Below are 27,402 nucleotides of genomic sequence, written 5' to 3' on the forward strand. Positions count from 1 at the left end.
ATATTAACAGGGGTAACCATAAACATCTATATTAACAGGGGTAACCATAAACATCTATATTAACAGGGGGTAACCATAAACATCTATATTAACAGGGGGCAACCATAAACATCTATATTAACAGGAGGTAACCATAAACATCTATATTAACAGGGGTAACCATAAACATCTATATTAACAGGGGTAAACATCTAATTAACAGGGGGTAACCATAAACATCTATATTAACAGGGAGTAACCATAAACATCTATATTAACAGGGAGTAACCATAAACATCTATATTAACAGGGGTAACCATAAACATCTATATTAACAGGGGTAACCATAAACATCTATATTAACAGGGGTAACCATAAACATCTATATTAACAGGGGTAACCATAAACATCTATATTAACAGGGGTAACCATAAACATCTATATTAACAGGGGTAACCATAAACATCTATATTAACAGGGGGCAACCATAAACATCTATATTAACAGGGGGTAACAAAACATCATAAACATCTATATTAACAGGGGTAACCATAAACATCTATATTAACAGGGGTAACCATAAACATCTATATTAACAGGGGTAACCATAAACATCTATATTAACAGGGGTAACCATAAACATCTATATTAACAGGGGTAACCATAAACATCTATATTAACAGGGGTAACCATAAACATCTATATTAACAGGAGGTAACCATAAACATCTATATTAACAGGGGGCAACCATAAACATCTATATTAACAGGAGGTAACCATAAACATCTATATTAACAGGAGGTAACCATAAACATCTATATTAACAGGGGGGGGTAACAACCATAAACATCTATATTAACAGGGAGTAACCATAAACATCTATATTAACAGGGGGTAACCATAAACATCTATATTAACAGGGGTAAAACCTATAAACATCTATATTAACAGGGGCAACCATAAACATCTATATTAACAGGGGTAACCATAAACATCTATATTAACAGGGGGTAACCATAAACATCTATATTAAACATCTATATTAACAGGGGTAACCATAAACATCTATATTAACAGGGGGTAACCATAAACATCTATATTAACAGGGGTAACCATAAACATCTATATTAACAGGGAGCAACCATAAACATCTATATTAACAGGGGTAACCATAAACATCTATATTAACAGGGGTAACCATAAACATCTATATTAACAGGGGTAACCATAAACATCTATATTAACAGGGGTAACCATAAACATCTATATTAACAGGGGTAACCATAAACATCTATATTAACAGGGAGTAACCATAAACATCTATATTAACAGGGGTAACCATAAACATCTATATTAACAGGGGGTAACCATAAACATCTATATTAACAGGGAGTAACCATAAACATCTATATTAACAGGGAGGTAACCATAAAACATCTATATTAACAGGGGTAACCATAAACATCTATATTAACAGGGGTAACCATAACCATAAACATCTATATTAACAGGGGTAACCATAAACATCTATATTAACAGGGGCAACCATAAACATCTATATTAACAGGGGGCAACCATAAACATCTATATTAACAGGGGTAACCATAAACATCTATATTAACAGGGGGTAACCATAAACATCTATATTAACAGGGGGTAACCATAAACATCTATATTAACAGGGGTAACCATAAACATCTATATTAACAGGGGTAACCATAAACATCTATATTAACAGGGGTAAACATCTATAAACATCTATATTAACAGGGGTAACCATAAACATCTATATTAACAGGGGTAACCATAAACATCTATATTAACAGGGGGGGGCAACCATAAACATCTATATTAACAGGGGTAACCATAAACATCTATATTAACAGGGGTAACCATAAACATCTATATTAACATCTAAACATCTATATTAACAGGGGGTAACCATAAACATCTATATTAACAGAGGTAACCATAAACATCTATATTAACAGGGGGTAACCATAAACATCTATATTAACAGGGGGTAACCATAAACATCTATATTAACAGGGGGTAACCATAAACATCTATATTAACAGGGGTAACCATAAACATCTATATTAACAGGGGGTAACCATAAACATCTATATTAACAGGGGGTAACCATAAACATCTATATTAACAGGGGGTAACCATAAACATCTATATTAACAGGGGTAACCATAAACATCTATATTAACAGGGGTAACCATAAACATCTATATTAACAGGGGGTAACCATAAACATCTATATTAACAGGGGTAACCATAAACATCTATATTAACAGGGGGTAACCATCTATATTAACATAAACATCTATATTAACAGGGGGTAACCATAAACATCTATATTAACAGGGTAACCATAAACATCTATATTAACAGGGGTAACCATAAACATCTATATTAACAGGGGGTAACCATAAACATCTATATTAACAGGGGGTAACCATAAACATCTATATTAACAGGGGGTAACCATAAACATCTATATTAACAGGAGGTAACCATAAACATCTATATTAACAGGGGGCAACCATAAACATCTATATTAACAGGAGGTAACCATAAACATCTATATTAACAGGAGGTAACCATAAACATCTATATTAACAGGGGGCAACCATAAACATCTATATTAACAGGGAGCAACCATAAACATCTATATTAACAGGGGGTAACCATAAACATCTATATTAACAGGGGGCAACCATAAACATCTATATTAACAGGGAGCAACCATAAACATCTATATTAACAGGGAGCAACCATAAACATCTATATTAACAGGGGGTAACCATAAACATCTATATTAACAGGGGGTAACCATAAACATCTATATTAACAGGGGGTAACCATAAACATCTATATTAACAGGGGTAACCATAAACATCTATATTAACAGGGGGCAACCATAAACATCTATATTAACAGGGGGCAACCATAAACAGGGCATCTATATTAACAGGGGGTAACCATAAACATCTATATTAACAGGGGGTAACCATAAACATCTATATTAACAGGGGGTAACCATAAACATCTATATTAACAGGGGGTAACCATAAACATCTATATTAACAGGGGGTAACCATAAACATCTATATTAACAGGGGGCAACCATAAACATCTATATTAACAGGGTGTAACCATAAACATCTATATTAACAGGGAGTAACCATAAACATCTATATTAACAGGGGGTAACCATAAACATCTATATTAACAGGAGGTAACCATAAACATTTATATTAACAGGGGGTAACCATAAACATCTATATTAACAGGGAGTAACCATAAACATCTATATTAACAGGGGGTACCATAAACATCTATATTAACAGGGGGTAACCATAAACATCTATATTAACAGGGAGTAACCATAAACATCTATATTAACAGGGAGTAACCATAAACATCTATATTAACAGGAGGTAACCATAAATATCTATATTAACAGGGAGTAACCATAAACATCTATATTAACAGGGGGTAAACATAAACATCTATATTAACAGGGAGCAACCATACACATCTATATTAACAGGGGGTAACCATAAACATCTATATTAACAGGGGGTAACCATAAACATCTATATTAACAGGGGGTAACCATAAACATCTATATTAACAGGGAGTAACCATAAACATCTATATTAACAGGGAGCAACCATAAACATCTGTATTAACAGGGGGTAACCATAAACATCTGTATTAACAGGGGGTAACCATAAACATCTATATTAACAGGGGGTAACCATAAACATCTATATTAACAGGGGGTAACCATACACATCTATATTAACAGGGGGTAACCATAAACATCTATATTAACAGGGGGTAACCATACACATCTATATTAACAGGGGGCAACACAAGTGTAGACTACACTGTGCCATTTTATTTAGAACAGGGTCATTGGCTGGTGTTAATCCATGTACATGTTTTCGATAATTACTTGTTCCTGCTTAACTTTTAGTAGTTCATTATCATTCCTACCAAAGAGTTGGAACAGGAATCCAGAGCATTGATGAGAGTATGAATTACTCTGAATGATCTATTGGCTGGGAGAGAGAGAGTGTTGCTATGTGACAGATAGAGAGAGACAGAGAGACAGAGAGTGAGACAGAGAGACAGAGAGACAGAGAGAGAGAGAGAGAGAGAGAGAGAGAGAGAGAGAGAGAGAGAGAGTCAGGCAAATGACAGGATGAAAACTCATGTCTTTAGCTGAGAGTGTAGCCTGTAGTCATCCAAGTTATATTGGTGAAATGCTGCCCCCATGTGCTGGCTGTCCATAACACCCAGTAAAACTCTTTCTCTCCTCTCCTCCCTCTCCTCTCTACCTGAAGAGGTGCACAGAACCAGCGTTTTGTACCTGAAAGAACCGCCTCCGGGATCGTTCAGCTTGTTTTTCTGATTTCCAGAGCCCTTAACAGCAAAACCCACAGGACTTTTGCCTGCTTGGAACGTGGCTCCCTTGCTGACAGTGCCTGAGGGGAGAAAACACACACACACACACACACACACACACACACACACACACACACACACACAGAGTAATATTATTATGAGCTGTCCCCTCGTATTGTCATCAAACCTGCTCCTGTCTGAAGACTTTCTTTAACCATCTCTGTCACACTGGGGAGAGAAGAGGGAGACCAGGGGAGACAGAGGAGCAGCATCACAACGTAGGCAGCTCTCCCCAGGTTTGTATAGACAACATCATTCTGTCAATATCACTGCGCTTCACCGGTTCTCCTTACACTCCAAAACTGCATCCTGCTTGAAGACACGTTTTTTGTAGAGGCACAAGGACTGCCAGAGTGAATTTAAACTTGATTTTAACAGGCATGTTCCTAGCCAAGAGGCACAAAGTATTTTTAGAAACTTTTCCCACATTCCAATTTATGGACATAAAACAACCTACAGATCTTTCACTGCAGGCAATCTGAGGAAGGGGCAAATCGAATTTGTATGCACCTCTGATCACACACATGCACACACAAATACACACACCTGAGAGCACACCACACTCTTTGGGGACCAGTATGGTATTTAGGAGATGTTTTAGGGCTTGATTCAGTGTGTTCAGTCAGTGTTTGTGAATCAGTGTGAGATGGTAGCAGTGTAAATGTTTGATGAAAGGATGGGGTACAGCAGGATAGGAAACACCTGTTCTCAGCTCTCCTATCTGTCTGGTGTGAGATATGGATTCTCTGTAGTACCATAGGAAATATGTAACAAGGCATGGAGATACGCTATAGTCACCTTGTGTTCTTAATGGTGTGATCAACATGGGCATCCTGACCTGGCAACCAGAGGTTCCCGCTTGCTTGATACCCTGAGGAGGGAGAGGGAGAGGGAGGGAGAGAGAGAGAGAGAGAGAGAGAGAGAGAGAGAGAGAGAGAGAGAGAGAGAGAGAGAGAAGAAAGAAGAAGAAGAATGGTAAATACAATTTAGACAGTTGACCCCCATCAATGACAAGCAGGTCGTGTGACATTTAAATGGATTGTGTGTGTGTATCGCATAAAACAACGGGAGGAGGAACAGCAGAGTGAAAAAGTAAAGACAAAAAAAAAAGTAAAGAAAAAGGAAGTGGAGGAGAGGAGAGGAAAGTGGAGGAAAGTGGAGGAGAGGAGAGGGAAGTGGAGGAGAGGAGAGGGAAGTGGAGGAGAGGAAAGTGGAGGAGAGGGAAGTGGAGGAGAGGAGAGGGAAGTAGAGGAGAGGAGAGGGAAGAGGAAGAGAGGGAAGTGGAGGAGAGGGATGTGGAGGAGAGGAGAGGGAAGTGGAGGAGACGGAAGTGGAGGAGAGGAGAGGGAAGGGGAGGAGAGGGAAGTGGAGGAGAGGAGAGGGAAGAGGAGAGGGAAGTGGAGGATAGGAGAGGGAAGAGGAAGAGAGGAGACGGAAGTGGAGGAGAGAAGAGGGAAGGGGAGGAGAGGGAAGTGGAGGAGAGGAGAGGGAAGTGGAGGAGAGGAGAAGAGAGGAGAGGGAAGTGGAGGAGAGGAGAAGAAAAGTGGAAGAGAGGAGAGGGAAGGGGAGGAGAGGGAAGTGGAGGAGAGGAGAGGGAAGAGGAGAGGGAAGTGGAGGAGACGGAAGTGGAGGAGAGGAGAGGGAAGAGGAAGAGAGGAGAGGGAAGTGGAGGAGAGGAGAGGGAAGTGGAGGAGACGGAAGTGGAGGGGAGGAGAGGGAAGTGGAGGAGAGGAGAAGAAAAGTGGAAGAGAGCAGAGGGAAGGGGAGGAGAGGGAAGTGGAGGAGAGGGATGAGGAGAGGGAAGTGGAGGAGAGGAGAGGGAAGAGGAAGAGAGGAGAGGGAAGTGGAGGAGAGGAGAATAAAAGTGGAAGAGAGGAGAGGGAAGGGGAGTAGAGGGAAGTGGAGGAGAGGAGAGGGAAGTGGAGGAGATGGAAGTGGAGGAGAGGAAAGGAGAGGGAAGTGGAGGAGAGGAGAGGGAAGAGGAAGAGAGGAGAGAGAAGTGGAGGAGAGGAGAGGGAAGTAGAGGAGAGGGAAGTGGAGGAGAGGAGAGGAGAGGAGAGGAGAGGAGAGGAGAGGAGAGGAGAGGAGAGGAGAGGAGAGGAGAGGGGGGCTGCTTCTGCGCTAATAGAGCCACTTCCTTCCTAGCATGCAGCCTAGCTGTGGGACAGGCCTGAGGCCCAGCCATCCATTCACACCAGTTTGCTTCTCACTGCATATTTTTTAGCCTTGTTTTCCATTCCCTGACACATGCTATATTACTGTTCAAGGGTTGAAAAAGATAGAGGCCATTTCTCCCAGAGATTCCCTGCAGGGCCTCAAAGAGGAAAATACATTCAGCAGCCAGAATAGAGAAGGTAGCACCTCTGGCAAACCCACAACACAGTTTGAGAAAATCACAGGTAAGTTCAAGAATCGAAAATTGGGGACGTTTTTGGGGTTGTTTTAGGAGCACACTATAAAGAACATACAGGGTTCCCTGGTTCCAAAACCTGAACCAAGTGTTAGCTTCAGACTGGTGTTATACCAGGAGCTATAGTCTAGTAATTACAACTGCTTTGAATGTCAGACCTTTGGTGATTGAGTTGACACAGGATCAGTCCAGCCAATAGTCTGGTGGGAGAGCAGAGTCAGAGTCCGTCTCCTCTCCTCTGTGACAGTCCTCCACTACAGTAACTGCTGTACAGCTGCAGCCACACACAGCAGCTCTCAAACTGACCCAGCTATGACCTAGTTACCTCCCCTCACCCACGACCCTCCCAACCAGCAGCAGCAGATGAGTGGTGCGGAGGGCACCACCACCCAGCCCTGTGCCTCAGCCCAGGCTACCCTGCCAGTCTGTCCTCAGAGAGGGGATGTCCCCGCCAGCATCGGATGCCAGCGGGCTCTGACCTTGGGTAGTCTCAATGGATGACTCTCCTGTGAGCCAGCAAAGCGCTCCATTGACTCACATGTGTATACACACACACCGCTGGGCACAGGCATAGCCATACACACACACACACACACACACACAAACACACCAAACGTAGACACACATTCACACACACCAAACGTACACACACACAGGCCCCATGGGAGTGCACTGATCCAGCCCCGTGGCCAGCTGCCTTGGCTAAGCCTCTGTATGGTCTGTGGTGTGCTGGCCTAGCCTGTCAGTGAAGCTGTTCCCCACTGGACCACATCCAGCTCTGCCTCAGTCTCTGAGCACTGGGAGACACATCTCTACTTCTGGGGCCTGGGGAACCTCACTCATTACTCCTTTGGTGCTTAGGTACATACCAAGACAAATGACCTTGGATTTTTCCGCTACAAGACCATGGTGCTTGCCTACGGAGCCGTGAGGGGAACGGCACCTCAGTACCTCCAGGCTCTGATCAGGCCCTACACCCAAACAAGGGCACTGCGTTCATCCACCTCTGGCCTGCTCGCCTCCCTACCACTGAGGAAGTACAGTTCCCGCTCAGCCCAGTCAAAACTGTTCGCTGCTCTGGCCCCCCAATGGTGGAACAAACTCCCTCACGACGCCAGGACAGCGGAGTCAATCACCACCTTCCGGAGACACCTGAAACCCCACCTCTTTAAGGAATACCTAGGATAGGATAAAGTAATCCCTCTCACCCCCCCTCCCCCTGAAAAGATTTAGATGCACTACTGTTCCACTGGAGGTCATAAGGTGAATGCACCAATTTGTAAGTCGCTCTGGATAAGAGCGTCTGCTAAATGACTTAAATGTAAATGTAAATGTAAATGATTTAGTGAAGACGCAATCAAAACTCTGGAAATCTAGAACAAACACTTATTTACCCCACTGATAAGTAAGTATCAGAGTATTACAGTATCATCAACCTTAACAACAGAACCGAGGCCAAAAAAAGTTCTATTAGTTCTAATACTTCCACAGGGAGTCATAACCAGGGGTCATGTATGTTTGGGCCAGTGGACTGTATGACTGTGGCTGATCTCTGTGACTGGAAATGTGAGTGTAGGGACAGCTATGACTGTGAGTGTACTGTACCTACCAGGGCAGCTGTGTGTCCCTGGGCCCCGACACTGGCCCCCGTGGTGTTGACGCTGTTGGGGAGGCGGCCGCGGACAGCTGGGACGGCCATGATGGCAGAGCTGGTGCCTGTGGTGGGGGTGGCTTTGGCCTGCGGCAGAGGCTGGATCAGGGAATGCTGAATGTTGAGCAGAGACAGCCGCAGGGCCGGGAGGCTTTTCTGTTGACGGGCAGATCACACACAACAGGGGTATTAACATACCGTACATAGTAGAAACAAGCCATTCAATGTTTTTTATTTCTTCTAAATTATCAAATGTGCAAATTATTATTACATTGTACAAATATAGATATCATTACAAATAATTCTCCCAAATCGTGAATATTAAAATGACGTGTATTATACTTGACATGTATGCTCAATGGACAAGTGCTCATCCATTAGCCAAACATTTGGGACAAACACTCCAGCAGTAGACCTGAAAAATGTTTGGTCTGTGGCATATTTTGATGTAAACGTCCTAACATTGCATGACAACATGACTGTGTTTGTGGCTGGCTGGTTCTGCTCTGCGCAGGGAGGGAAGGCTGGGTGGCTGGCTGGCTCTGCTCTGTGGAGGGAGGGAAGGCTGGGTGGCTGGCTGGCTCTGCTCTGTGGAGGGAGGGAAGGCTGGGTGGCTGGCTGGCTGGCTCTGCTCTGTGGAGGGAGGGAAGGCTGGGTGGCTGGCTCTGCTCTGTGGAGGGAGGGAAGGCTGGGTGGCTGGCTGGCTCTGCTCTGTGGAGGGAGGGAAGGCTGGGTGGCTGGCTGGCTCTGCTCTGTGGAGGGACGGAAGGCTGGGTGGCTGGCTGGCTCTACTCTGTGGAGGGAGGGAAGGAGGGCTGGCTGGCTCTGCTCTGTGGAGGGAGGGAAGGCTGGGTGGCTGGCTGGCTCTGCTCTGTGGAGGGAGGGAAGGCTGGGTGGCTGGCTGGCTCTACTCTGCTCAGGGAGGGAAGGCTGGGTTGGCAGTGGCATGATGTGACACTCATCACGGATGGCTGGAGAGGCCTGCTGGCTACTGGCACAGACAGCTGCAGGGGCCACTGTCACACACAGTCTGAAGTCAGGCCAGGGGAGCGGCCCCTGTCACACACAGTCTGAAGTCAGGCCAGGGGAGCGGCCCCTGTAACACACAGTCTGAAGTCAGGCCAGGGAGCGGCCCACAGCCACACACAGTCTGAAGTCAGGCCAGGGAGCGGCCTCTGTCACACACAGTCTGAAGTCAGGCCAGGGGAGCGGCCCGTGCAGTCTGAAGTCAGGCCACAGTCTCTGAAGTCAGGCCAGGGGAGCGGCCCCTGTCACACACAGTCTGAAGTCAGGCCAGGAGCCCCCTGTCACACACAGTCTGAAGTCAGGCCAGGGGAGCGGCCCCTGTCACACACAGTCTGAAGTCAGGCCAGGGAGCGGCCCCTGTCACACACAGTCTGAAGTCAGGCCAGGGAGCGGCCCCTGTCACACACAGTCTGAAGTCAGGCCAGGGGAGCGGCCCCTGTCACACACAGCTCTAGAAGTCAGGCCAGGGGAGCGAAGTCAGGCCAGGGGCCAGCGGCCCCTGTCACACACAGTCTGAAGTCAGGCCAGGGAGCGGCCCCTGCCACACACAGTCTGAAGTCAGGCCAGGGGAGCGGCCCCTGTCACACACAGTCTGAAGTCAGGCCAGGGGAGCGGCCCCTGTCACACACAGTCTGAAGTCAGGCCAGGGAGCGGCCCTGTCACACACAGTCTGAAGTCAGGCCAGGAGCGGCCCCTGTCACACACAGTCTGAAGTCAGGCCAGGGAGCGGCCCCTGTCACACACAGTCTGAAGTCAGGCCAGGGGAGCGGCCCCTGTCACACACAGTCTGAAGTCAGGCCAGGGAGCGGCCCCTGTCACACACAGTCTGAAGTCAGGCCAGGGGAGCGGCCCCTGTCACACACAGTCTGAAGTCAGGCCAGGGGAGCGGCCCCTGTCACACACAGTCTGAAGTCAGGCCAGGAGCGGCCCCTGTCACACACAGTCTGAAGTCAGGCCAGGGAGCGGCCCCTGTCACACACACAGTCTGAAGTCAGGCCAGGAGCTGAAGTCTGAAGTCAGGCCAGGAGCGGCCCCTGTCACACACAGTCTGAAGTCAGGCCAGGGGAGCGGCCCCTGTCACACACAGTCTGAAGTCAGGCCAGGGAGCGGCCCCTGTCACACACAGTCTGAAGTCAGGCCAGGGAGCGGCCCCTGTCACACACAGTCTGAAGTCAGGCCAGGGGAGCGGCCCCTGTCACACACAGTCTGAAGTCAGGCCAGGGGAGCGGCCCCTGTCACACACAGTCTGAAGTCAGGCCAGGGGAGCGACACACAGCGAAGTCAGGCCAGGGAGAGCTGTCACACACAGTCTGAAGTCAGGCCAGGGGAGCGGCCCCTGTCACACACAGTCCCTGTCACACACAGTCTGAAGTCAGGCCAGGGAGCGGCCCCTGTCACACACAGTCTGAAGTCAGGCCAGGGAGCGGCCCCTGTCACACACAGTCTGAAGTCAGGCCAGGGGAGCGGCCCCTGCCACACACAGTCTGAAGTCAGGCCAGGGGAGCGGCCCCTGCCACACACAGTCTGAAGTCAGGCCAGGGAGCGGCCCCTGCCACACACAGTCTGAAGTCAGGCCAGGGAGCGGCCCCTGCCACACACAGTCTGAAGTCAGGCCAGGGGGCTATAGCGGCCCCTGTCACACACAGTCTGAAGTCAGGCCAGGGAGCGGCCCCTGTCACACACAGTCTGAAGTCAGGCCAGGGGAGCGGCCCCTGTCACACACAGTCTGAAGTCAGGCCAGGGGAGCGGCCCCTGCCACACACAGTCTGAAGTCAGGCCAGGGGAGCGGCCCCTGTCACACACAGTCTGAAGTCAGGCCAGGGAGCGGCCCACACAGTCTGAAGTCAGGCCAGGGAGCAGTCTGAAGTCAGGCCAGGGGAGCGGCCCCTGTCACACACAGTCTGAAGTCAGGCCAGGGAGCGGCCCCTGTCACACACAGTCTGAAGTCAGGCCAGGAGCCAGGCCCCCTGTCACACACAGTCTGAAGTCAGGCCAGGGGAGCGGCCCCTGTCACACACAGTCTGAAGTCAGGCCAGGGAGCGGCCCCTGTCACACACAGTCTGAAGTCAGGCCAGGGGAGCGGCCCCTGTCACACACAGTCTGAAGTCAGGCCAGGGGAGCGGCCCCTGTCACACACAGTCTGAAGTCAGGCCAGGGGAGCGGCCCCTGTCACACACAGTCTGAAGTCAGGCCAGGGGAGCGGACCCTGCCTGGGTCACATGGGCTGGCCTCTCCACTGCCACTCTGGCTGTTTTACGTTCTCCACCTTTCTCCTGAAGGGTACACTTGCACACTTTCTTACATTGATTTTACAATGGTAGAAACTCCCTCCAAACAATGTTTTCACCAACCAATGCTTTTACATCCATGACGAGGAGTGTCCAAATGTATCCTGAGTAGATACAGTACAAACCTTGAGGAAGGGGACCAGGTAGGGCTGAGGAGACGACTTGAGCTCTGACTGCAGTCTGTTGGTGAACTCCTCAGGCTCAATCTTAGCATCCTGTGAGCAGGAGAAGAGAGCGAGGTTTATTAACCCCGTCAGCTCCTTGTTATGTGATGTGACACACTTGTACAACAGAGAGCAGAGCATGTGATTGAGGCCGATGTGCAATGTGATTTCTGAGCACATTGAGATGAGGTGAAATCACCTCATCGACGGTGTTCATATTGATTTACATTTTAACATCCCCCTGGGAAACATCTCATTAGCAACTCTGAATAAATACTGTCCTAAACAACAGCATCACTCTGGATCATGTTAGAGTTTAATGATGCCATCTACAGATGAGGAAATACATTGCATCACACAACCTGTCAATGTCAGAAATATTCTTCCTCCACTTTTAGAAAAAAGGGTTCCAAAAGAGTTATTTGGCTCCCCATAGGAGAACCCTTTTTGGTTCCAGGTAGAAGCCTTTTTGGTTCCAGGTAGAATTATTTTGGGTTCCATGTATAACCTCTGTGTAAAGGGCTCTACTTAGAATCAAAAGGGTTCTACCTGGAACCAAAAATCATTCTTCAAAAAGGTTCTCTTATGTGAACAAAGAACCCTTTTCGGTTTTATATAGTACCTTTTTTTCTAAGAGTGTAGGGCAAAGAAAGTAGCATTCCATGTTTCTCTGTTGAAAACACAGTAATGTAGAGATAATGTAGAAACAATGTAATATTGTGGTAATGTAGAGGTAAAATAACGAGTTACGGTAGTGAGACTCACAAGTAGATCCTGGACCAGTGACTTGACATTTTTGGAGGTCTCAGGCGACGGAGAGTTGTGGGAAGCCAACTTTATCAGGGTGGCCAAGAAGTTCTTACACTTCTTCACATTCTCCTGCATCTCCTAGGAAATGGCAAAATAAGCATGTAAAGATATGATTTTAACAATAAATATGTAGGACACTATCGTTCAGTGTTTGGGGATCGGAGAGGACACCGGGGAAGAGTGTGTTAGTGTATGTACATGTGTTTGTGTGTGAGGCTCTGCCACTATGCCCAGCTGTGTGGGGTCATGGCCATGGTGGTGACACAGCCAACCAGCTGGCAGCTGTGACAGCACTGAGGGTTGAGGAGCCTAACCAGCCCAGAGGAGGCCGGCAGACTGGAGCAGAGCAGAGTACAGACCTGGGAGATGACAGAGGCTCCTGGGGCTACAGGGGCGCTGGTCTGCTGGGGCAGGGCTGGCTGCGAGGCGACCTGGGCCTGGGGGGCCATCACCACGGGGGCCTGTTGGGGAGCCGTCACTGCCACGACCGGCGCCATGGGGCCCTTCTGGAAGAGCAAGGAGCAGACAGAGAGATAAACAGGACGTGAAGGGAGCTTCCAGCAAGGCCACAGAGAACAGGAGGGAAACAGCACGGCGCTCCTGTCACATCGGGTGTCCTGACTTCTGTGGACATTACTGAACAGAGAGGAGGGGAGGAGTGGGGACTGGGGGACATTCAAGCAAAACAGCTCCTCCCAATAATGATGTACCTGACTAGAAAATCCTAAACATACCAGTAATCCCCCACCTGTGTCCCCCCACTGGTCTTGGACAAAACTATGTAAAGTGCAAGCTATACACAAATAATTTAATTTTAATGGATATATCATTGGATAATTATTTCTCTATTCTGTTAAAAGGGTCAGATGGGATGCCCCCAGATTAGATAAACTTCTAAGTTTGTGTTGGTAAAAAGGTGAGGAGGAGGAGGAAGAGGAGAAGGAAGAAGAGGGACAGGATGGAGGGATGGGTAGAAGAGGAGGGTCTGACAGGGATGGAAGGATGGAGAGATGGCAAGTTCTGTAGTGGAGAGTCTGCTCACAGAAGGTGGCGCAGGGGAGGAGGAGATCTGGAGGACAGGGCTAGGAGTGGGAGACAGCACCATCTTGGCCTGGACAGGAGGAGGACATGGCCGAATAGCCTGAGAGGTCACAGACTGCAGAAAATAAACAGAGAGAAAGAAAAAGAGACAGGGTCAGTGCAGGAGAGACAAGGTCAGTGCAGGAGAGACAGGGTCAGTGCAGGAGAGACAAGGTCAGTGCAGGAGAGACAAGGTCAGTGCAGGAGAGACAAGGTCAGTGCAGGAGAGACAAGGTCAGTGCAGGAGAGACAGGGTCAGTGCAGGAGAGACAAGGTCAGTGCAGGAGAGACAAGGTCAGTGCAGGAGAGACAGGGTCAGTGCAGGAGAGACAGGGTCAGTGCAGGAGAGACAAGGTCAGTGCAGGAGAGACAAGGTCAGTGCAGGAGAGACAAGGTCAGTGCAGGAGAGACAGGGTCAGTGCAGGAGAGACAAGGTCAGTGCAGGAGAGACAGGGTCAGTGCAGGAGAGACAGGGTCAGTGCAGGAGAGACAAGGTCAGTGCAGGAGAGACAAGGTCAGTGCAGGAGAGACAGGGTCAGTGCAGGAGAGACAAGGTCAGTGCAGGAGAGACAGGGTCAGTGCAGGAGAGACAGGGTCAGTGCAGGAGAGACAGGGTCAGTGCAGGAGAGACAGGGTCAGTGCAGGAGAGACAGGGTCAGTGCATGAGAGACAGGGTCAGTGCAGGAGAGACAAGGTCAGTGCAGGAGAGACAGGGTCAGTGCAGGAGAGACAAGGTCAGTGCAGGAGAGACAGGGTCGGTGCAGGAGAGACAGGGTCAGTGCAGGAGAGACAAGGTCAGTGCAGGAGAGACAAGGTCAGTGCAGGAGAGACAAGGTCAGTGCAGGAGAGACAAGGTCAGTGCAGGAGAGACAAGGTCAGTGCAGGAGAGACAAGGTCAGTGCAGGAGAGACAGGGTCAGTGCAGGAGAGACAAAGTCAGTGCAGGAGAGACAAGGTCAGTGCAGGAGAGACAAGGTCAGTGCAGGAGAGACAGGGTCAGTGCAGGAGAGACAAGGTCAGTGCAGGAGAGACAAGGTCAGTGCAGGAGAGACAAGGTCAGTGCAGGAGAGACAGGGTCAGTGCAGGAGAGACAGGGTCAGTGCAGGAGAGACAGGGTCAGTGCAGGAGAGACAGGGTCAGTGCAGAAGGGGCAGGTGAGACAGGGTCAGAGGTGGGGGGATGAAGAAGGAGAGAGAGAATGACAGAGAGGGGACAGAGAGAAAACACAAAAGCAATGTGCCTTCAAGACGAGGAGAAGGAGAAGTGCAACATGCCCTGAAGACGTGGAGGAGAAAGGTCATTATAGTAGGAAGTGACAGTAAATCACTGTGGATCCACAGGATGAAACAGAGAGGATCTGATCCAGAGATGAACAGAAGAGAAAACACTGATGCCGAGGGTGAGGTACAGTAATACTATTCAATGGGAAGCACTAAATAAGTTCCTCTAATACAATGAAGGTCACAACTAATATGAATGAATCAGTGTCCTTTGCTTGCTAATGTGCAAACTTGTTTTTTTTGACATATCGGTGTGAAATATCTGTTATTGTTTCAGCCAAGAATCAATCCTATATTGGAACATCCCTAGAATTTGTAATGACTCATCACTGCACAGTCCTTTACTGGACAATCCAGATTATTGTACCCACTGTCAAGACAGAAGCCTCTCTTCATAGCACCAGGGCAGACAGTGAGAGGGAGGTTAGGCACTAAGTAACACAGTACCATGCTGGTAGGAGGGCTGGGCACTAAGTAACACAGTACCATGCTGGTAGGAGGGCTGTGCACTAAGTAACACAGTACCATGCTGGTAGGAGGGCTATGGCTGGACAACAACTAACAAAGTACCATGCTGGTAGGAGGGCTGTGCACTAAGTAACACAGTACCATGCTGGTAGGAGGGCTGTGCACTAAGTAACACAGTACCATGCTGGTAGGAGGGCTGTGCACTAAGTAACACAGTACCATGCTGGTAGGAGGGCTGTGCACTAAGTAACACAGTGCCATGCTGGTAGGAGGGCTGGGGCTGAGCACTAAGTAACACAGTACCATGCTGGTAGGAGGGCTGGGGCTGAGCACTAAGTAACACAGTACCATGCTGGTAGGAGGGCTGTGCACTAAGTAACACAGTACCATGCTGGTAGGAGGGCTGGGCACTAAGTAACACAGTACCATGCTGGTAGGAGGGCTGTGCACTAAGTAACACAGTACCATGCTGGTAGGAGGGCTGTGCACTAAGTAACACAGTACCATGCTGGTAGGAGGGCTGTGCACTAAGTAACACAGTACCATGCTGGTAGGAGGGCTGTGCACTAAGTAAGAACAGTACCATGCTGGTAGGAGGGCTGGGTTTGGGCACTAAAGTAAGAACAGTACCATGCTGGTAGGGGGGCTGGGCACTAAGTAACACACTACCATGCTGGTAGGAGGGCTGTGGCTGAGCACTAAGTAACACAGTACCATGCTGGTAGGAGGGCTGTGGCTGGGCACTAAGTAAGAACAGTACCATGCTGGTAGGAGGGCTGGGCACTAAGTAACACACTACCATGCTGGTAGGAGGGCTGGGTTTGGGCACTAAGTAACACAGTACCATGCTGGTAGGAGGGCTGTGGCTGAGCACTAAGTAACACAGTACCATGCTGGTAGGAGGGCTGTGGCTGAGCACTAAGTAACACAGTACCATGCTGGTAGGAGGGCTGTGGCTGGGCACTAAGTAACACAGTACCATGCTGGTAGGAGGGCTGGGGCTGGGCACTAAGTAACACAATACCATGCTGGTAGGAGGGCTGTGGCTGAGCACTAAGTAACACAGTAACATGCTGGTAGGAGGGCTGTGGCTGGGCACTAAGTAACACAGTACCATGCTGGTAGGAGGGCTGTGGCTGAGCACTAAGTAACACAGTACCATGCTGGTAGGAGGGCTGTGGCTGAGCACTAAGTAACACAGTACCATGCTGGTAGGAGGGCTGTGCACTAAGTAACACAGTACCATGCTGGTAGGAGGGCTGGGGCTGGGCACTAAGTAACACAGTACCATGCTGGTAGGAGGGCTGTGCACTAAGTAACACAGTACCATGCTGGTAGGAGGGCTGGGGCTGAGCACTAAGTAACACAGTACCATGCTGGTAGGAGGGCTGGGGCTGAGCACTAAGTAACACAGTACCATGCTGGTAGGAGGGCTGTGCACTAAGTAACACAGTACCATGCTGGTAGGAGGGCTGGGCACTAAGTAACACAGTACCATGCTGGTAGGAGGGCTGTGCACTAAGTAACACAGTACCATGCTGGTAGGAGGGCTGTGCACTAAGTAACACAGTACCATGCTGGTAGGAGGGCTGTGCACTAAGTAACACAGTACCATGCTGGTAGGAGGGCTGGGCACTAAGTAAGAACAGTACCATGCTGGTAGGAGGGCTGGGTTTGGGCACTAAAGTAAGAACAGTACCATGCTGGTAGGGGGGCTGGGCACTAAGTAACACACTACCATGATGGTAGGAGGGCTGTGGCTGAGCACTAAGTAACACAGTACCATGCTGGTAGGAGGGCTGTGGCTGGGCACTAAGTAAGAACAGTACCATGCTGGTAGGAGGGCTGGGCACTAAGTAACACACTACCATGCTGGTAGGAGGGCTGGGTTTGGGCACTAAGTAACACAGTACCATGCTGGTAGGAGGGCTGTGGCTGAGCACTAAGTAACACAGTACCATGCTGGTAGGAGGGCTGTGGCTGAGCACTAAGTAACACAGTACCATGCTGGTAGGAGGGCTGTGGCTGGGCACTAAGTAACACAGTACCATGCTGGTAGGAGGGCTGGGGCTGGGCACTAAGTAACACAATACCATGCTGGTAGGAGGGCTGTGGCTGAGCACTAAGTAACACAGTAACATGCTGGTAGGAGGGCTGTGGCTGGGCACTAAGTAACACAGTACCATGCTGGTAGGAGGGCTGTGGCTGAGCACTAAGTAACACAGTACCATGCTGGTAGGAGGGCTGTGGCTGAGCACTAAGTAACACAGTACCATGCTGGTAGGAGGGCTGTGCACTAAGTAACACAGTACCATACTGGTAGGAGGGCTGGGGCTGTGCACTAAGTAACACAGTACCATGCTGGTAGGAGGGCTGGGGCTGGGCACTAAGTAACACAGTACCATGCTGGTAGGAGGGCTGGGGCTGGGCACTAACTAACACAGTACCATGCTGGTAGGAGGGCTGTGCACTAAGTAACACAGTACCATGCTGGTAGGAGGGCTGGGGCTGGTCACTAAGTAACACAGTACCATGCTGGTAGGAGGGCTGAGCACTAAGTAACACAGTACCATGCTGGTAGGAGGGCTGGGGCTGGTCACTAAGTAACACAGTACCATGCTGGTAGGAGGGCTGGGAACTAAGTAACACAGTACCATGCTGGTAGGAAGGCTGGTCACTAAGTAACACAGTACCATGCTGGTAGGAGGGCTGGGAACTAAGTAACACAGTACCATAATGGTAGGAGGGCTGGGTTTGGGCACTAAGTAACACAGTACCATGCTGGTAGGAGGGCTGGGGCTGGGCACTAAGTAACACAGTACCATGCTGGTAGGAGGGCTGTGCACTAAGTAACACAGTACCATGCTGGTAGGAGGGCTGGGGCTGTGCACTAAGTAACACAGTACCATGCTGGTAGGAGGGCTGGGTTTGGGCACTAAGTAACACAGTACCATGCTGGTAGGATGGCTGGGGCTGAGCACTAAGTAACACAGTACCATGCTGGTAGGAGGGCTGGGGCTGAGCACTAAGTAAGACAGTACCATGCTGGTAGGAGGGCTGTGTACTAAGTAACACAGTACCATGCTGGTAGGAGGGCTGGGGCTGTGCACTAAGTAACACAGTACCATGCTGGTAGGAGGGCTGTGCACTAAGTAACACAGTACCATGCTGGTAGGAGGGCTGGGGCTGAGCACTAAGTAACACAGTACCATGCTGGTAGGAGGGCTGGGGCTGAGCACTAAGTAACACAGTACCATGCTGGTAGGAGGGCTGTGCACTAAGTAACACAGTACCATGCTGGTAGGAGGGCTGGGCACTAAGTAACACAGTACCATGCTGGTAGGAGGGCTGTGCACTAAGTAACACAGTACCATGCTGGTAGGAGGGCTGTGAACTAAGTAACACAGTACCATGCTGGTAGGAGGGCTGTGCACTAAGTAACACAGTACCATGCTGGTAGGAGGGCTGGGCACTAAGTAAGAACAGTACCATGCTGGTAGGAGGGCTGGGTTTGGGCACTAAAGTAAGAACAGTACCATGCTGGTAGGGGGGCTGGGCCCTAAGTAACACACTACCATGCTGGTAGGAGGGCTGTGCCTGGGCACTAAGTAACACAGTACCATGCTGGTAGGAGGGCTGGGGCTGGCCACTAAGTAACACAGTACCATGCTGGTAGGAGGGCTGGGGCTGTGCACTAAGTAACACAGTACCATGCTGGTAGTAGGGCTGGGGCTGGTCACTAAGTAACACAGTACCATGCTGGTAGGAGGGCTGGTCACTAAGTAACACAGTACCATGCTGGTAGGAGGGCTGGGGCTGGTCACTAAGTAACACACTACCATGCTGGTAGGAGGGCTGGGGCTGGGAACTAAGTAACACAGTACCATGCTGGTAGGAGGGCTGGGGCTGGTCACTAAGTAACACACTACCATGCTGGTAGGAGGGCTGGGGCTGGGAACTAAGTAACACAGTACCATGCTGGTAGGAGGGCTGGGAACTAAGTAACACAGTACCATGCTGGTAGGAGGGCTGGGTTTGGGCACTAAGTAACACAGTACCATGCTGGTAGGAGGGCTGGGGCTGTGCACTAAGTAACACAGTACCATGCTGGTAGGAGGGCTGGGGCTGGGCACTAAGTAACACAGTACCATGCTGGTAGGAGGGCTGTGCACTAAGTAACACAGTACCATGCTGGTAGGAGGGCTGGGGCTGTGCACTAAGTAACACAGTACCATGCTGGTAGGAGGGCTGGGTTTGGGCACTAAGTAACACAGTACCATGCTGGTAGGATGGCTGGGGCTGAGCACTAAGTAACACAGTACCATGCTGGTAGGAGGGCTGGGGATGAGCACTAAGTAAGACAGTACCATGCTGGTAGGAGGGCTGTGTACTAAGTAACACAGTACCATGCTGGTAGGAGGGCTGGGGCTGTGCACTAAGTAACACAGTACCATGCTGGTAGGAGGGCTGTGCACTAAGTAACACAGTACCATGCTGGTAGGAGGGCTGGGGCTGAGCACTAAGTAACACAGTACCATGCTGGTAGGAGGGCTGGGGCTGAGCACTAAGTAACACAGTACCATGCTGGTAGGAGGGCTGGGCACTAAGTAACACAGTACCATGCTGGTAGGAGGACTGTGCACTAAGTAACACAGTACCATGCTGGTAGGAGGGCTGTGCACTAAGTAACACAGTACCATGCTGGTAGGAGGGCTGTGCACTAAGTAACACAGTACCATGCTGGTAGGAGGGCTGGGCACTAAGTAAGAACAGTACCATGCTGGTAGGAGGGCTGGGTTTGGGCACTAAAGTAAGAACAGTACCATGCTGGTAGGGGGGCTGGGCACTAAGTAACACACTACCATGCTGGTAGGAGGGCTGTGCCTGGGCACTAAGTAACACAGTACCATGCTGGTAGGAGGGCTGGGGCTGGCCACTAAGTAACACAGTACCATGCTGGTAGGAGGGCTGGGGCTGTGCACTAAGTAACACAGTACCATGCTGGTAGTAGGGCTGGGGCTGGTCACTAAGTAACACAGTACCATGCTGGTAGGAGGGCTGGTCACTAAGTAACACAGTACCATGCTGGTAGGAGGGCTGGGGCTGGTCACTAAGTAACACACTACCATGCTGGTAGGAGGGCTGGGGCTGGGAACTAAGTAACACAGTACCATGCTGGTAGGAGGGCTGGGAACTAAGTAACACAGTACCATGCTGGTAGGAGGGCTGGGTTTGGGCACTAAGTAACACAGTACCATGCTGGTAGGAGGGCTGGGGCTGTGCACTAAGTAACACAGTACCATGCTGGTAGGAGGGCTGGGGCTGGGCACTAAGTAACACAGTACCATGCTGGTAGGAGAGCTGGGTTTGGGCACTAAGTAACACAGTACCATGCTGGTAGGAGGGCTGGGGCTGTGCACTAAGTAACACAGTACCATGCTGGTAGGAGGGCTGGGTTTGGGCACTAAGTAACACAGTACCATGCTGGTAGGAGGGCTGGGGCTGGGCACTAAGTAACACAGTACCATGCTGGTAGGAGAGCTGGGTTTGGGCACTAAGTAACACAGTACCATGCTGGTAGGAGGGCTGGGGCTGTGCACTACCATGTAACACAGTACCATGCTGGTAGGAGGGCTGTGCACTAAGTAACAACACAGTACCATGCTGGTAGGAGGGCTGGGGCTGTGCACTAAGTAACACAGTACCATGCTGGTAGGAGGGCTGGGTTTGGGCACTAAGTAACACAGTACCATGCTGGTAGGATGGCTGGGGCTGAGCACTAAGTACCATGCTGGTAGGAGGGCATGCTGGTAGGAGGGCTGGTACTGTGTAACACACAGTACCATGCTGGTAGGAGGGCTGGGGCTGTGCACTAAGTAACACAGTACCATGCTGGTAGGAGGGCTGGGGCTGCACTAAGTAACACAGTACCATGCTGGTAGGAGGGCTGGGCTGTGCACTAAGTAACACAGTACCATGCTGGTAGGAGGGCTGGGCTGACTAAGTAACACAGTACCATGCTGGTAGGAGGGCTGTGCACTAAGTAACACAGTACCATGCTGGTAGGAGGGCTGGGCACTAAGTAACACAGTACCATGCTGGTAGGAGGGCTGTGGGCACTAAGTAACACAGTACCATGCTGGTAGGGGCTGGGCTGGGCACTGCTAAGTAAGAACAGTACCATGCTGGTAGGAGGGCTGGGTTTGGGCACTAAGTAACACAGTACCATGCTGGTAGGAGGGCTGGGCACTAAGTAACACACTACCATGCTGGTAGGAGGGCTGGCCTGGGCACTAAGTAACACAGTACCATGCTGGTAGGAGGGCTGGGGCTGGCCACTAAGTAACACAGTACCATGCTGGTAGGAGGGCTGGGGCTGTGCACTAAGTAACACAGTACCATGCTGGTAGGAGGGCTGGGGCTGGGCACTAAGTAACACAGTACCATGCTGGTAGGAGGGCTGGGGCTGGGCACTAAGTAACACAGTACCATGCTGGTAGGAGGGCTGTGCTGCTGGTAGGAGGGCTGGGGCTGTGCACTAAGTAACACAGTACCATGCTGGTAGGAGGGCTGGGTTTGGCACTAAGTAACACAGTACCATGCTGGTAGGATGGCTGGGCTGAGCACTAAGTAACACAGTACCATGCTGGTAGGAGGGCTGGGGCTGAGCACTAAGTAAGACAGTACCATGCTGGTAGGAGGGCTGTGTACTAAGTAACACAGTACCATGCTGGTAGGAGGGCTGGGGCTGTGCACTAAGTAACACAGTACCATGCTGGTAGGAGGGCTGTGCACTAAGTAACACAGTACCATGCTGGTAGGAGGGCTGGGGCTGAGCACTAAGTAACACAGTACCATGCTGGTAGGAGGGCTGGGGCTGAGCACTAAGGTACCATGCTGGTAGGAGGGCTGGGGCTGAGCACTAAGTAACACAGTACCATGCTGGTAGGAGGGCTGGGCACTAAGTAACACAGTACCATGCTGGTAGGAGGGCTGTGCACTAAGTAACACAGTACCATGCTGGTAGGAGGGCTGTGCACTAAGTAACACAGTACCATGCTGGTAGGAGGGCTGTGCACTAAGTAACACAGTACCATGCTGGTAGGAGGGCTGGGCACTAAGTAAGAACAGTACCATGCTGGTAGGAGGGCTGGGTTTGGGCACTAAAGTAAGAACAGTACCATGCTGGTAGGGGGGCTGGGCACTAAGTAACACACTACCATGCTGGTAGGAGGGCTGTGCACTGGGCACTAAGTAACACAGTACCATGCTGGTAGGAGGGCTGGGGCTGGCACTAAGTAACACAGTACCATGCTGGTAGGAGGGCTGGGGCACAGTACCATGCTGGTAGGAGGGGGGCTGGTCACTAAGCACAGTGCTGGTAGGAGGGCTAAGTAACACAGTACCATGCTGGTAGGAGGGCTGGGGCTGGGCACTAAGTAACACAGTACCATGCTGGTAGGAGGGCTGGGTAACACAGTACCATGCTGGTAGGAGGGCTGGGGCTGTGCACTACACAGTACCATGCTGGTAGGAGGGCTGGGTTTGGGCACTAAGTAACACAGTACCATGCTGGTAGGATGGCTGGGGCTGAGCACTAAGTAACACAGTACCATGCTGGTAGGAGGGCTGGGGCTGAGCACTAAGTAAGACAGTACATGCTGGTAGGAGGGCTGTAACACAGTACCATGCTGGTAGGAGGGCTGGGGCTGTGCACTGGGGCTGGTAGGAGGCTGTGCACTAAGTAACACAGTACCATGCTGGTAGGAGGGCTGGGGCTGAGCACTAAGTAACACAGTACCATGCTGGTAGGAGGGCTGGGGCTGAGCACTAAGTAACACAGTACCATGCTGGTAGGAGGGCTGTGCACTAAGTAACACAGTACCATGCTGGTAGGAGGGCTGGGCACTAAGCTGTACCATGCTGGTAGGAGGGCTGTGCACTAAGTAACACAGTACCATGCTGGTAGGAGGGCTGTGCTGGGGCGCTAAGTAACACAGTACTAAGTAACACAGTACCATGCTGGTAGGAGGGCTGGGCACTAAGTAACACAGTACCATGCTGGTAGGAGGGCTGGGTTTGGGCACTAAAGTAAGACAGTACCATGCTGGTAGGGGGCTGGGCACTAAGTAACACACTACCATGCTGGTAGGAGGGCTGGCCTGGGCACTAAGTAACACAGTACCATGCTGGTAGGAGGGCTGGGGCTGGCCACTAAGTAACACAGTACCATGCTGGTAGGAGGGCTGGGGCTGTGCACTAAGTAACACAGTACCATGCTGGTAGGAGGGCTGGGGCTGGTCACTAAGTAACACAGTACCATGCTGGTAGGAGGGCTGGTCACTAAGTAACACAGTACCATGCTGGTAGGAGGGCTGGGGCTGGTCACTAAGTAACACAGTACCATGCTGGTAGGAGGGCTGGGGCTGGGAACTAAGTAACACAGTACCATGCTGGTAGGAGGGCTGGGAACTAAGGTACCATGCTGGTAGGAGGGCTGGGTTTGGGCACTAAGTAACACAGTACCATGCTGGTAGGAGGGCTGGGGCTGTGCACTAAGTAACACAGTACCATGCTGGTAGGAGGGCTGGGTTTGGGCACTAAGTAACACAGTACCATGCTGGTAGGAGGGCTGGGGCTGGGCACTAAGTAACACAGTACCATGCTGGTAGGAGAGCTGGGTTTGGGCACTAAGTAACACAGTACCATGCTGGTAGGAGGGCTGGGGCTGTGCACTAAGTAACACAGTACCATGCTGGTAGGAGGGCTGTGCACTAAGTAACACAGTACCATGCTGGTAGGAGGGCTGGGGCTGTGCACTAAGTAACACAGTACCATGCTGGTAGGAGGGCTGGGTTTGGGCACTAAGTAACACAGTACCATGCTGGTAGGATGGCTGGGGCTGAGCACTAAGTAACACAGTACCATGCTGGTAGGAGGGCTGGGGCTGAGCACTAAGTAAGACAGTACCATGCTGGTAGGAGGGCTGTGTACTAAGTAACACAGTACCATGCTGGTAGGAGGGCTGGGGCTGTGCACTAAGTAACACAGTACCATGCTGGTAGGAGGGCTGTGCACTAAGTAACACAGTACCATGCTGGTAGGAGGGCTGGGGCTGAGCACTAAACACAGTACCATGCTGGTAGGAGGGCTGGGGCTGAGCACTAAGTAACACAGTACCATGCTGGTAGGAGGGCTGTGCACTAAGTAACACAGTACCATGCTGGTAGGAGGGCTGGGCACTAAGTAACACAGTACCATGCTGGTAGGAGGGCTGTGCACTAAGTAACACAGTACCATGCTGGTAGGAGGGCTGTGCACTAAGTAACACAGTACCATGCTGGTAGGAGGGCTGTGCACTAAGTAACACAGTACCATGCTGGTAGGAGGGCTGGGCACTAAGTAAGAACAGTACCATGCTGGTAGGAGGGCTGGGTTTGGGCACTAAAGTAAGAACAGTACCATGCTGGTAGGGGGGCTGGGCACTAAGTAACACACTACCATGCTGGTAGGAGGGCTGTGCCTGGGCACTAAGTAACACAGTACCATGCTGGTAGGAGGGCTGGGGCTGGCCACTAAGTAACACAGTACCATGCTGGTAGGAGGGCTGGGGCTGTGCACTAAGTAACACAGTACCATGCTGGTAGTAGGGCTGGGGCTGGTCACTAAGTAACACAGTACCATGCTGGTAGGAGGGCTGGTCACTAAGTAACACAGTACCATGCTGGTAGGAGGGCTGGGGCTGGTCACTAAGTAACACACTACCATGCTGGTAGGAGGGCTGGGGCTGGGAACTAAGTAACACAGTACCATGCTGGTAGGAGGGCTGGGAACTAAGTAACACAGTACCATGCTGGTAGGAGGGCTGGGTTTGGGCACTAAGTAACACAGTACCATGCTGGTAGGAGGGCTGGGGCTGTGCACTAAGTAACACAGTACCATGCTGGTAGGAGGGCTGGGGCTGGGCACTAAGTAACACAGTACCATGCTGGTAGGAGAGCTGGGTTTGGGCACTAAGTAACACAGTACCATGCTGGTAGGAGGGCTGGGGCTGTGCACTAAGTAACACAGTACCATGCTGGTAGGAGGGCTGTGCACTAAGTAATAAAGTACCATGCTGGTAGGAGGGCTGGGGCTGGGCACTAAGTAACACACTACCATGCTGGTAGGAGGGCTGGGCTGGGAACTAAGTAACACAGTACCATGCTGGTAGGAGGGCTGGGAACTAAGTAACACAGTACCATGCTGGTAGGAGGGCTGGGTTTGGGCACTAAGTAACACAGTACCATGCTGGTAGGAGGGCTGGGGCTGTGCACTAAGTAACACAGTACCATGCTGGTAGGAGGGCTGGGGCTGGGCACTAAGTAACACAGTACCATGCTGGTAGGAGAGCTGGGTTTGGGCACTAAGTAACACAGTACCATGCTGGTAGGAGGGCTGGGGCTGTGCAATAAGTAACACAGTACCATGCTGGTAGGAGGGCTGTGCACTAAGTAATAAAGTACCGTGCTGGTGGGAGGGCTGGGGCTGGGCACTAAGTAACACAGTACCATGCTGGTAGGAGGGCTGGGGCTGGGCACTAAGTAACACAGTACCATGCTGGTAGGAGGGCTGGGGCTGGGCACTAAGTAACACAGTACCATGCTGGTAGGAGGGCTGGGGCTGGGCACTAAGTAACACAGTACCATGCTGGTAGGAGGGCTGGGCACTAAGTAAGAACAGTACCATGCTGGTAGGAGGGCTGGGTTTGGGCACTAAAGTAAGAACAGTACCATGCTGGTAGGGGGGCTGGGCACTAAGTAACACACTACCATGCTGGTAGGAGGGCTGTGCCTGGGCACTAAGTAACACAGTACCATGCTGGTAGGAGGGCTGGGGCTGGCACTAAGTAACACAGTACCATGCTGGTAGGAGGGCTGGGGCTGTGCACTAAGTAACACAGTACCATGCTGGTAGTAGGGCTGGGGCTGGTCACTAAGTAACACAGTACCATGCTGGTAGGAGGGCTGGTCACTAAGTAACACAGTACCATGCTGGTAGGAGGGCTGGGGCTGGTCACTAAGTAACACACTACCATGCTGGTAGGAGGGCTGGGGCTGGGAACTAAGTAACACAGTACCATGCTGGTAGGAGGGCTGGGAACTAAGTAACACAGTACCATGCTGGTAGGAGGGCTGGGTTTGGGCACTAAGTAACACAGTACCATGCTGGTAGGAGGGCTGGGGCTGTGCACTAAGTAACACAGTACCATGCTGGTAGGAGGGCTGGGGCTGGGCACTAAGTAACACAGTACCATGCTGGTAGGAGGGCTGGGTTTGGGCACTAAGTAACACAGTACCATGCTGGTAGGAGGGCTGGGGCTGTGCACTAAGTAACACAGTACCATGCTGGTAGGAGGGCTGGGGCCGTGCTGGTGGGAGGGCTGGGGCACTAAGTAACACAGTACCATGCTGGTAGGAGGGCTGGGGCTGGGCACTAAGTAACACAGTACCATGCTGGTAGGAGGGCTGGGGCTGGGCACTAAGTAACACAGTACCATGCTGGTAGGAGGGCTGGGGCTGGTCACTAAGTAACACAGTACCATGCTGGTAGGAGGGCTGGGGCTGTGCACTAAGTAACACAGTACCATGCTGGTAGTAGGGCTGGGGCTGGTCACTAAGTAACACAGTACCATGCTGGTAGGAGGGCTGGTCACTAAGTAACACAGTACCATGCTGGTAGGAGGGCTGGGGCTGGTCACTAAGTAACACACTACCATG

General features: G+C 50.7%; 1 protein-coding gene across 1 annotated transcript in view; it reads right to left on the reverse strand.

Annotated features, from left to right (window-relative positions):
• The window catches only part of LOC115124803 (transcription initiation factor TFIID subunit 4-like), a 46,061-nt gene extending 18,969 nt beyond the window's left edge, over window positions 1-27,092 (reverse strand). Inside the window, exons 1-8 of the mRNA XM_065015599.1 lie at window positions 27,027-27,092; window positions 13,859-13,972; window positions 13,176-13,322; window positions 12,772-12,894; window positions 11,968-12,057; window positions 8,487-8,684; window positions 5,266-5,338; window positions 4,373-4,487 (exon numbers count right to left, since the gene is read on the reverse strand). Coding sequence (XP_064871671.1) covers window positions 4,373-4,487; window positions 5,266-5,338; window positions 8,487-8,684; window positions 11,968-12,057; window positions 12,772-12,894; window positions 13,176-13,322; window positions 13,859-13,972; window positions 27,027-27,092 — 926 coding nt within the window. The remainder of the gene's footprint in view (window positions 1-4,372; window positions 4,488-5,265; window positions 5,339-8,486; window positions 8,685-11,967; window positions 12,058-12,771; window positions 12,895-13,175; window positions 13,323-13,858; window positions 13,973-27,026) is intronic.
• Window positions 27,093-27,402: the final 310 nt, after the last annotated feature.

The sequence above is a fragment of the Oncorhynchus nerka genome, unplaced genomic scaffold (assembly GCF_034236695.1).
Source record: "Oncorhynchus nerka isolate Pitt River unplaced genomic scaffold, Oner_Uvic_2.0 unplaced_scaffold_93___fragment_2___debris, whole genome shotgun sequence".
Lineage (NCBI taxonomy): Eukaryota > Metazoa > Chordata > Actinopteri > Salmoniformes > Salmonidae > Oncorhynchus > Oncorhynchus nerka.